This window comes from Pristis pectinata, chromosome 23, assembly GCF_009764475.1.
Source record: "Pristis pectinata isolate sPriPec2 chromosome 23, sPriPec2.1.pri, whole genome shotgun sequence".
In the NCBI taxonomy this organism is placed as follows: Eukaryota; Metazoa; Chordata; class Chondrichthyes; order Rhinopristiformes; family Pristidae; genus Pristis; species Pristis pectinata.
The window spans coordinates 5,681,996-5,694,665 of record NC_067427.1 but is presented as its reverse complement, the minus strand read 5'-3'; the positions used below and the strand labels follow the sequence as shown (position 1 = coordinate 5,694,665).

Here is a 12,670-nt window from a genome sequence, read left to right as displayed (position 1 = left end):
ACCCTTCAGTTCCAATGTGTAATGTGTTCGCACATGAGTGAACAGTAACAAGCTGCTGCCTCCCAAGTCATTTTGAAGTGTGAAAGGTACTGAAAGTGTTGTCATTATTTGAGGAGAGATGCCTTCAGCAGTAGTCTGAATTATAATACCGGAACTACTACTGAGGGTGTTTGGGTGTCTGTCCAAACTGACCTTTATCCTTTGGTTATTTAACTGATGGAAATAATTTTAAAATAACGTTTAATACAAGAAATATGAACAGAAAATATTCAGCAGGCCCAGGCAGTATCTATAAGGAAAGAAAGTTATTTTTTTCCCAATTTTCTCCTCCTCTGCCTCCCCGCCCTTTGTGTCCCCTCCCACACACATTTTTTCAGCCTCACTGTCTCATACTCAGAAATACTAATGCCAGTTGTTCTCTCAGCTGTTGATACAGTATGGTCAATTCAGTCAGCGCTGCCCAGAAGTTTCTTCATCTGAATGGTTTAGTTGCACATTTGATGGTGCATTTACCAGCTGACCTTTTGGAAGGTTTGTAGATCACATTTACTCACGTCAAATCCATGTCATCCTGCACCTTATTTTCACTTTTGCTTTTGTGCCATCCTTTCACGAGGGTTTTCTAATTGTAAATTGTAGTTGTTGTTGATGCACCATACTGATAGCCCTCTACTACAATTCTGACTTGCGTTGATGGTCACATTTGGTTTATATTTTAACTGAGTTCTTGTGTTGTAAAACTGTTAGATATTTTGTTGGCATTTTATTTTTTAACTGATTATGACAGTTAAACTTTGGAACTGGATAACTTTGGTTCTTTTCCCAGGAAAATCTTGTTAACAAGTTTCACATGATGGAATACATGGGTAATTTGCCTATTTGGTTTAGGATATGCACAATAATCAGTTTTTAAACATTGTCTATAGGCAGATCCCGCAATTGTGTTAAATGATGACAACAGCATTGTGGTAACCTCCAATCGCCTGGCAGAGGGAGTCGTCCCACCACTGGAACAAGGGATGGTAGCTGGCCAGTTGGCATTAGCAGATGCACTAATTATTGGAAACTGCAGCAGTCAGGTATTCCTCCTCCATCTTTCTGTATTTTTGCTGTCTTGGGTTTCTGCATTCATACAACTGATTCGATGGTGCACGTTTATGCAATGGAGTTTCTGTCCCACGGTCCACCTTATCAATTGCTGTAGCCTTAAATTCCAGCCTTTATCCTTGCTGGATGTTTCTGTTTTTATTGTAAGGAGCATTGTGTGACCCATGGTAGTAGAGCAATTTCCTCTACTTGTTTTCTCCTCCAGGGCTAGCTTGCTCTGCAGCTCTGCTGCTGATTCACAAGCCAGGAAATGACAGTAGCTCACGCTATCACACCTCCCCTACTGAGTGAAGAAATCAGTAAATAGAAGCAAATTAGAAAATCTATTTTGTTACAGCCAGCCAAGGTAATAAGTGTATCAGGTTTTGCAAGAGATCTGGTTGGCCCATATGGAATATTCTAAGAGCTTAAATTTACAACCTATTTATCTTTCAGATTGAAGACTCTTCATCAGAACTGACAAGGGATCTTTAAACTGGAATATTAACTCTGTTTCTATTTCCACAGATGCTAGCTGACCCTCTGAATGTTTTCTGTTTATATTTCACACTTCTAGCATCTGCAGTTTTTTTTGATTTTCTTAACATATTGATCTTTATTATTTAATAGGATATTGGAAACATGTAACACTAAGATATATTTTCTGCAGAGTAGCAAGTCATTTGTATCTGCTACACAGTAGAATTTAACTTGAAACCACGACTGCTAAAAGCAATCAGCAACTCTAGATGCACAGCATATTTTGGGAGGATACACTGAGGTCCTCTCTGCAGGTGATGCAATTGCTGATAGAGGCTGATGAGCTTGCAGCACTGATGTCTGTCATACAGCTTTAGTGTCTCGTGCAGTGCGCAATTGTGGTCACTGCTGTGATATTGTGAAGTGCAATGCATCTGCTGAGGTGAACATCAGCCTGATTCCCAGATGATCGTGAGACCTCAACCACCTCTATTTCCTGTTCTGGAAGGCCATCACCGGTAGCATTTGCTTCCTTGTAGCCAGTGTGGTGCTCCTCCCTTCATTCACCTGAGACTCTGCTGCCTGCATGTTGTTATGCACAGAAGCCCTGAATTTTACAATTCCAATTAGCATGAGGGATTGCATGTCACATCTTAGGATACAGGAGCCTTGCACAGAACTGGCCCCAGGCCCCTTGTGCAGTGCCTGCTTTGATGTGCAAAATGATTTTTTTTGTAGAGTTGACTTTGATCTGTTAGATGTTTAGTTCCTTAAGAACACATAGTGGGATCTTGATAGGCTGTAACTTGTACTTGATCTTCTTATTGAAGAAACTGGGCAGCCTGTGTGATATTCACTGCTCTGGGCCAATGGAAAACTGAGCTTGGGCTCTTGTTTAAAACTTGCGTGATCTTCTGTGTTTGTGGACATCTATGCTATAAAGTAGAAGTGTCATCTTCTATGAATTTTTGATTTGCTTTGTTTTTTTTAAACTTCAGGTTAAGTTCAGCGAATTGACTATTGACATGTTCAGAATGCTGCAGGCCCTGGAACGAGAACCTATTAATTTGACCTCACAATTAGGCAAGACTGGATCACAGGTGAGAGATGATTCCAGTTTAATATTATACATTTTTTTTCTTAAGTTTGAGGCAAAAAACAGTTGTTTTGTTTTAGAAATGATTGATTCACATCCAATATAACTCTCGTTGATTTTGCTTGGAATATCTAAAGCAAGTTCCAATCTCTTACACTGTTACAATGTTTAGGTGGTGCCGAATGGATTGACTAAGTTCTAAAAGAGAAAATACTGGAAACTCTGTAGGCCTGTCTGGATCTGTGGAGAGATCTGACAAATTAATTTTAAGGCAACCCCTTCAAAAGGAAAGAAGGCCAGGAAAAACCCAGGTTTGCTATGAGTCACAACTATGTACCACTTGAAAAATCAAAAGAGCTCAGCTGGCAATATTGGTGATTTAAAAAGAGATTGTTAAGTAAGTAGTTTAAGTGGGTTTGGCTTCAAATCCATTAGTAAACTTGTTTGGTCTCATTGGGTGAGACTCCCCCAATATTTCTAACAAAAAATACTACCATTCTTTGAAACCATTGACGTTTCACCTCAAGTGAATGTACTTTGAGTCCCAAGAGTAACAATTGGGCATTGTGCACCTTTATCAATAGCCTGATATTTTTGCCAGTAGTAAGTCTCCCGTGGTCACCCCTGACCCCATGCACCAGGTCTAGATTTGCTTCCTGCTGATCCACTGTGTTAATATCCTGAAAAGTCACAGCCTAGTCTTATGTGATATGGCCTTAATACAGCAGTGTCATTTAATCATGAATGCAGTCATGTAGAATGTACTTACATACACGTATCCAATCCAGGTAATTTCAAACATGAGTAAAATGATAGAAGCCACCTAGCTTCAGGGGGCACTTACACACCAATAATCTGCTCACACGTGCCCGTTTGGGGTTTCCTCCAGGAACCACAGCTCCATCACAGCCTTAGTCCAAGACTGGAGCAGAGAGCTGAATCCCAGCGGTGAGGTGAGAGTGACTGCCTTTGACTTCAAGCCAGCACTTGACCAAAGTAGTATCCAGGAGCCCTGGTGAAACTGAAGTCAATGGATATCAAAGGGATGATAGTCCAGTGGTTGAGGTCATGCCTTGCACAAGGGAAGATGGTTGTGGTTGTTGGAAGTCTTTATCATCTCAGCTCCAAGATGTCTCTGCAGGAGTTCCTTGGGGCAGTGTCCTAGGCCCAACCATATTACTTCTTTACAAAAGAGAAGGAAGTCATTCAGAACAATGCCATCAACCCCATTCTCCCAATTATTTCCCTACAACCTGTTGTTTCTCCCCTGCCCACCCAGTCACAGGGAAAATGTGACAGCACTGGAGGTCAAAGTTGAATCCAAGTCGCTGGAGCTGATCTTCAGCCACTTCAACAATGACCTTCCTTCCATATAATGTTAGAAGTGGGGATGTTTGTTGATGATTGCAGAATGTTCAGTTCCATTTGCAGCTCCTTGGCAAATGAACAAATTCATGCTGGCATGCAGCAAGCCATAGACAACATTCAGGCATGGGCTACTCTTCCAAAACATGCAACCTCTACCACCAAGAAGAAAGGCAGCAAATGCATGAGAATGCCACTATCTGCGGCTTCCCTTCCAAGCTGCACACTGACCTAACTTTACCTTTGTTGTTGCTGGGTCTAAATCCTAGAACTCTCTTCCCAACAGCATTGAGGAAGCACCTTCAGCAGAAGGACTGAAGCGATGCAAGGAGGCCACTCTGTGCCATTTTCTCAAAGGCAGTAATGGAGATGGGCAAGAAATGTTGAGTTCACAAACAAAAATAGAAATCCTGAAAAATGAATAACTGAAAGAAATTGGATTTGGATATATTCAGAAATATTTAAAAGCTACTAAATTAAAACATTTGAAATTATTAAGAAATTTAAAAATAAATTTGAGCACAAGCATTCAAGGACAACAAAACCAGATTGAGAACATTTAACTGAAATATGTAAATTACTGCATACTTGGGACTTGCTGCTTTTCCTCTCTGTTCAGATTAGCGGAGATACTATTCCTCTGCCAAATCTAGGTTGGTGCAGGTTTTTCAGTTGAATTTCCAGCACAGCTGCCCAACCTAGCGCTGTGCAATGGGACTCCATGGGGAATCTAATGTCAAATGCAGTCATGGAGAGGCTGGCCTTTGGTGTTCATGCACCTGTGTTTGAGAATTTCAAACTTGCACCCCATGCAGGAAACGCCCAAAGTTCTGTACAAACTTCCGGCATTTCTCCACAAAATCTTGACCGGTCCTGTTGAGTATTGAAACAGTTATTTCAGTATGGTGAAAAAATATTTTAATTTTAAAATTTCGCTGCAAAATGATCAGTGTTTAAACTCTTCAATGTAGAAATTACTTTTTATTTGGCTGAGAGCAGGTTATATGAATTGAGAATAGTGTACAGGCAATCATAAAGATGTTGTCAGAGGTGCAAAAGTGATGAAATACTTCAATAAAAATGACAATACAGAATTTCTACTATTTTTCTTTTTTCTCCAGGAGCCAACAGAGAAACCATCAAAACGAGAAAATCCACACAAATATTTGCTATACAAGCCAACATTCAGTCAACTTTACACGTTCCTTTCTGCATCATTTAAGGTCTGTTTATATGTTTCAATTTGGTTAAAATGGGAAGGTTATAATTGACAACAATCTGTAATTATCACAGAAACCTGAATTAAATGATTGTAAGAATATGCAAAAATCAAATGGAAGTGGTGAACGTCTGATTTTACATGGAAATGTCTTTAAACCTGTCAAGAAAGTTCTTAAAATCTCTTGTTTCAGTTCAACCTGTTGTGCTATTACAGTTATTCCCAACTGTTTAAATTTATGGTGGCTCTTAACTGCAAGTCCTTACTTTTTGTAACCGTCCAGTAATCAATTGAGGAGCATGTCAATGACAGTAATGCTACATGAACCATTCCTTTATTTTCATTTTCAGGAGCTGCCTGGAAATAGTGTCCTGCTGGTTTACCTGTCAGCCACTGGTGTGTTTCCCCACAGGTCGTTGTGATTATGAAGGTATTTTAAAGGATCGTTTCTAGTCATCCATCGAGCTTGAATTGCTTTGAGGGCATTTTAAACTGTAGGAGATGTGGTTGGGCCAGGAGAATTATTTTCAAACGTTATCTCTATGTATAGGAGATACTTGTATTGCACAAATAGCATAAAAATAATTTCCATCAATCTGCTGAAAATTTGACTTTTTTTTAAATTAGTCTACTCTTGAGTTGAAATTGGACCAGAATTTTCTTTTCATTTTGTAGAAGAGACCATTATGATCCCTTTTTAACTGTAACTAATTTTTCCCTGGGTGTTTTTTTTTTGTCAAGAATAAAAGGTCCCTAACACTATAGTGGGAGCTAAGACTTTTATCCTTAGTATTGGTCTTAAAGTTATAGAGCCATGCTGCCCCTTTCAAGGGCTTCTATGGCAATCATATGATGTTGTTCCAGTAGGGGCACTTTCATACTCTTAAATTTGTACTGGCTTGTTCGTGGTATAGTTGCAGCACAGAATGACTCCATTCAGCTCATCAAGTCCATGCTGGAGTTCTGTTAGAGGAAACCATTTAGTTCCATTTCCCCACACCCTTTCCACATACCCTGTAAATTATTTACTCTCAACTGCCAGTCCAGTTCCACTTTGAAAGCTTTGACCGTTCCCACCACCTATACTTTCCAGATCACTATATTCTTTGCAGGAGAAAGAAAATTCTTCCTTGTATCCCCCTGTATCTTTGATCTTCACCTTAAATTGGTATCCCCTGTCCAGAGGCAACAGAAGGCTTTGGAGAGTGTGTGGAAGATACTTACTGGAATGTTTCCAGAGATGAGGAACATTGGTTATGTGAATATACTGGAGAAGTTGGGGTGGTTCTCCTTGGAGCAGAGGAGGTTGCGAAGGAACTGAGAGAGATACTTAGAACCATGAGGTGTACTGACAGTAGGTGGACCTCATTGGCAGAAGGGTCAGGAACTAGGAGACATAAAAATGAAGGGGATTGGCCAAAGAACCAAAAGAGACAAGAATTTTTTCACATAGCATGTAGTTGGGCTCTGAGGATATACGTATATAGTAGCCTTTCCTGTGGACATTACACAATACTTGTCAGAAAGGTGTCATCTGTCAGATCTAAGCTTATTCTCCATCACTTATTAGATTGTAATTGTTCTGTTTTGGAGCTCTGAAACCAGCATACGCATTCATGTCAAACAACGCCAGAGCCATCCAGTGTCTACATCCAGAATATTGGTATGCACTAGAAAGAATGCCTTTTATTTTCCATGTGTAGCATGTCTGAAAGCAGACCTGTTAGAATGAATGACCTCTTCCTGTCCAAGAGACCACAGCGAGTCCTACATGGGATGTGTCCTTAGCCCTATTCTAAACCTACATTAGTGTGGCACCTCATCAAAATCTTTTAAGCTCAAAATATACTCTGGCTATAAAGCTACCTCTATCCATCACTCTGGTTATCTATTTGAAGAATTTAAGCAGGTTGGTAAGAAGTGGCCCCCCTTTGTGACACCATGGTGCATATCCTGATTATTCCTGCTCTCTTCATGTTTGAGAGAATATTATAAAGCATCCCTTATGGAACCATAAAGTGATATGGGGTCATTGGCTCATTTTACTTATGGTGGCAGTTTGAAAGAACTGTGCAATTTTTCCATTTCTCCTGCTCTTCCCTGTTGTGTCTTAAGTTTTACAGAGAGAGAGAGAGGTAATGGTTTAGGTGGATGACTCAGGTGCAAAGTTGTCAACTTAAATTGTTAACTTTATATCTGTTCATGGATCTGCTTTGTATTTCCACTATTTTCTGCTCTAGTTCAGTTTTGCAGCAACCTTTTATGTATTTAATCACTAACTGGAACTGTTTCTGCCAACTTTTCAGGCAGTGTGTTCCAGATCATGCTAGCTGAAGTGCATTGCTATCTTCAGATTGTGTATTGCATTCAAGATCAATGTCATTAAAGCTATTTTCTTTCAGCAGCCTTCATTTATGTTGTGTCTTTGATGTATCCAGAATGCAGTGTTATCAAGCAGTGCCAGAGGTTCAGACTAGAAGGGGTGATCAAAAGCTTGGTCAAAAAAGTAGATTTTAAGGAGTGTCTTAAAAGAGGAGAGAGGTTTATGAAAGGAATTCCAGAACTTGGGACCTTTGGATTGGAAGGCAAGGCTCCAGTGATGGATGATGGAAATGACGGAAACTCGAAAGGTTGAATTAAATGGACAGAGAGATCTTAAATAATTGTGGAGAAGGGGAGTAGTGAAGTCATCAATGACACTGTTGTAGAGCCCAGGGGTTCATTTTGTAAATGAAGAATGTAGTAATTATAAAATTGTCCATGAAGCCCTGTTCTGATTAATGTTGTGATGAGCAAACATCTAATGCAACAGGGTTTGTGTGCAATGAGAATGGAAGTAAGGATCAGACTGGAATGTTGTAAAATCTGACTACATCTCGCATAAATGCCTGTCTGTTTTCCCGTTTAGGCCCGTATGATTTTGGTGGAGTGCTCACCAACAATAATCGTGACACAGGAAGCATGGAAGTAATACAAAAACGCAGCAATTCATTTAAAGAAATGCACTGGTATGTCAGGACAATATTAATAAATCTTAGTGCAGGTATTGAGCAGTTCAAACTTTATATAGGTAAAAAAAAGTCTTTACTGCAGTGTACAGCAATCACTAGTTTCCGTATAATTGAGATATATAGACTTGGACCAGAATTGCCTATGAATTAAAATACCCTGACCAAATAAGGAAACCTGCTAACAATTTTTAGTGCACTGGTGTATTTTATGTCAATGAATATTAAAAGCTACAGCATCTACAGCTTTATCTTTGCCTCTCATTTCTTAAACCATTGGTGACTTGTTCTGACAGAATTTTTATGGAATCATCATCTGAGTCTTGTCATGATTTCCATAGTGGTTGTCCCCTGTACCCAAATGTTTTAATCTGCATTAGGCAGGGTTTTATGATTTGAATGTGGTGTTAAATTACTGGTCTAGCAATCTGGAGGCTTGGACTGACAAGGATTCAAAATCCCAGTTGAGGCATTTAAATTCAGTTAATTAAATATATCCTGGAATGAAAAGCTGGTCTTATTATTCGCGAATTGAAATTGAAACTGTGGGGAATGTTGCTAAAAAGCACCATTGGTTTATTAATGTCATTTAGGGAAGGAATTCTTGCCCTTAATGATTGGCCAGTATGGTGACTCCAGATAGGTATCAATGTGGTTGACATTTACCATGAATGCAAGTAAAAATTACCTTTATTGGAGGGTTTGTTTTCTGTATTGCATGTGCATTGTAATAATTAATCTGTTCACTAATTGTTTAATTTTCATTGCAAGTCTTTTAAAATGAAGATAAATCCACAACTATTTCTTTCATTTGGGCCTCAAAACATCCATTGTAGGCACACTGAATACCTAATATATAAAGGCATAATTTCTTGGTAAAATTACTTTTCAGATTGCTGTAATGCTTCTGTATTTTCTCTCCTCATTAGCCTTCATCCTGGTGATTTTTTCCCTTTTACACGGAAACCATTGTTTCTAATTGTGGACTCTTCAAATAGTATAGCATATAAGGTAAGTTAAAAATGCTTCTTTAAATTGTTTTCGGAAACTAAATCTGCATAAGTGATTCTTGCATGTAACTCCAATTGCTGGAATGACTGTCAGCACAGGTATAATCTTTCTAAATCCGTGTTTTTGAGTTGATGCACTTACATGCTATTGTTTTAAAAAGAATATCTGGTGCTCTAACTTTCAAAATGTTAGTAATGTGCTCTTGCTGCTAAATGTACATAAAGTTTTCAAGAAACCATGTACGTAAGCCTAATAAATCTGGTTTGGATTTTTTATTTTTCCTTTTTTCAATTTCTGCTCCTTCTGATCTCTCCTCCTGCTTTTCCTTGTTTTTTTGTTATATTTTGGAGACCTAACTACAAAACAAGAAGGTAATGCTATTAAACCTTAATTTTTGGTATCCACTGTAGGAAATTTACAAAATTAATGGGAAAAAATGCAATGCAGTTTCACTAGGATGTTATCAAGAGTAATAAAGAGAAACTTAAGATATTAAGACTTTTTACTCTGTTTTTGAGAAAATTTCAAAGATCTGAGAAGCAGTGCAATAAAGTAAATAAAGATGAATTATTTCCATTAGAAACAGGGCAGGTCAATAAGAGGGAAGCAGGAAAGCTATCTTTAAACAGTGATCAGAATGTGTTTCTTTTCGCTACAGACTATGGAATGACATTGAAGAGTAAGTTTAAACAAGATAATGTATATTAGCAAAATATACACAAGCAGTTTTATTGGAATGAATGACCTGTTTGTACACTGTAATCCTTGCTTCTACTTCTAATAAGCAGAATTATTAAGAAGTAATTTGTGGTAAAAATGTTCAAAACTTTTCAAATATGTACCAACTTATGGTGACCATATATTTGAATTTGTGTATCTTCTGCAAGTTTTTTTTCCTCCTTGTTTTCAGTCGTGAGTTTTGTTATGCAATGCTGTCAGATTCTAACAAAATAAAGAGCTCTGGAAGGCTAATGCTGAATCATCACTTCTGCCATCTCCACCTCCGCCCTCCCACAATTCTGGGGAGGATAAATTGAACATGCAAAACTAAGACTGAATGAGTCACGACTCTCTTGCTGTGTTATTATTCATATCATTTCTCAACTGGAAATAAAAACCCTTGCGCTTTCTCAGTTTGACAAATGTGGTTATGAGTGGATGAGCAACAGATCTCTCTAATTTGATCTCAGTTATAGATTCATAGAGTTATACAGCATGGAAAAAGGCCCTTTGCTGACCATGATGCCTATGTAAGCTAATCCCATTTGCTGGCATTTGGCCCATATCCCTCTAAACCTTTTCTATCCATGTACCTGTCCAAACGCCTTTTACGTGTTGGTATTGTACCCGCCTCTACCACTTCCTCTGGCAGCTCGTTCCCTCTGTATGAAAATCTTGCCCCTCGGGTTCCCTTTAAATATTTCTCCTCTCAGCTTAAACCTGTGCCCTCTAGTTTTAGACTCCTCTACCCTGGGGAAAAAAAACTATGAATATCTACCCTGTTTATGCCCCTCATAACTTCTATCAAATCATCCCTCAGCCTCCTTCATTCCAGAGAAATCAGTCCCAGCCTATTCAATCTCTCCGCATTACTAAGCCCTCTAATACACACTATTCCCACCAAGGGAGGGAGATTTATTTCTTATTTTAGGTCAACTAGTTTGTCATAAGGTGTGTTAAACCACTTCTATTCACAACAGGCACTAACTCACCTCTGACCATCACTTCCATCTTTTTGGAATAATGTGTCCCTATAATGTTTATATTTTACTTGTTCTTCTGTGAAGTACAGGCTACTTGTACTGTATATGTTAAAGGCATTACATCTTATTGCAGAGGGTAGTGAATCTCTGAAACTCTCTACCTCAGAGGGTTGTGGAGGTTAGACCAGTGTGGATATTTAAAGAGGAAATAGATAAATGTCTGCAATAACAATGAATTGAGGGTTATGGGAAGTAGCACAGAAGAGGAGATGAGCCCTGGGGCAGAACAGCCATGATCACATTGAGTGGCCTACTTTTATGTCTATTTCCTTATGTTCTTGTAGCACTGCTGTTTTTATAATTTGAAAAGTTGAGAGGATGAGGAGGAAAGGACAATTTCTCACCAGTTTGGGTTCATTGGACCTGTTTTGCCTTTTGTGGATTCAATAATTTACTTTAGAAACTTTGAATGCAAGGAGATGATGCTGAGGGTTGTGTGAACCTTCATTGGGCAAACAGTTGTGTACATGTTTGGGCATCACAGTAAGTACATTGACATTGGTCTCAAGTAAAAAGTGTAATGATCTAATCTTGAGATTATTTTACTGTTTATAAGGTAAATAAGAGGAACCATGAAATCATGCCATTGATTTTCCTTTTGCTTCTGCTACTTTTATCTGTTGTTTGAATCCATAGCTGTAGCCTGAGATGTAGGCATGTTAACTGGAGATCAGGAAGGACCTTGTATTGTTTCTGGAGCCTAAAGGTTAAAATGTATCTAATTATTTGTCTTGCATTGAGTCTGAGAGGCGTTGCAGAACCAGGGGTTACTGTTTAAAAAAACTAAGGGGCACTCATTTTTCTGCAAGAGGCTTGCGAGTCTTTGGAACTCTCTTCCTCAAAGGGCTGTGAAAGCAGAATCTTTGAATATTTTTAAGGCAGAGACAGATAAATTATTGATCAAAAAAGGGGCTGAAAGTTTCCATGGGTAGGTGGGAATGTGGAGCTGAAAGTTACAACCAGATTAGCCCTGATTTTATTTAGTAGTGGAGCAGGCTTGAGAGGCTGAGTGGTCCTACACCTGTATGTTGTATTAAGCCATAGGGAGATGGATTGCCTGTGAATGTTGATTTATTTTGTTTGTTTTTTATTTTCTAGTGCAAGCTCAGTTTGAGACACAGAGGTGGATTTTTTATGACTTTCATTTGTGAGGGATAGGTCTGAACTGGGTTTTTTTTCTGTGCCCTTTAGTCCTTGAGAGACATCAGTTGTTGAGATTAAGAAAGCCCATGTGCTTGGATGTACAATACTTGCATCTGATTTCTCTCGGTTTGTTCTGATATAACGGAACTGTTGTAATGAACAGCTGGGCTGCTGTATCGTGAAGTCTATTGGAAGCGTGTTTCTGGATGGAAAATTAAAGTCACTTGCTAAGCAGAAGAGACTTGAGCATTGACTTCAGTTCCCAACATTTCATAACTTCTTTACAGATACAGATATCGAAACTCTAGGAAGTTATAATTGCTCCTTTCGTATTTGTCCTTTCCAAAACATGTAACTTAGAGCGTGGAAATTATCATCATATTTTATGGGATGATTAATATTAAATAAAAAATTAGAGGGGTAACAGGTTTGAATCTTTACCTGAAGAGTGATGGATTCCATTAAAAAAAAAATGTGGGTTTAAACTAAATAAAGAACC

At 38.6% G+C, this 12,670-nt stretch overlaps 1 protein-coding gene across 1 annotated transcript in view; it reads left to right on the top strand.

Moving 5' to 3' along the window:
• The window catches only part of scai (suppressor of cancer cell invasion), a 95,264-nt gene that overhangs the window by 66,520 nt on the left and 16,074 nt on the right, over positions 1-12,670 (top strand). Inside the window, 7 exon segments of the mRNA XM_052036997.1 lie at positions 927-1,079; positions 2,565-2,666; positions 5,149-5,250; positions 5,597-5,647; positions 5,649-5,676; positions 8,155-8,254; positions 9,184-9,265. Of these exon segments, the coding sequence (XP_051892957.1) occupies positions 927-1,079; positions 2,565-2,666; positions 5,149-5,250; positions 5,597-5,647; positions 5,649-5,676; positions 8,155-8,254; positions 9,184-9,265 (618 nt within the window).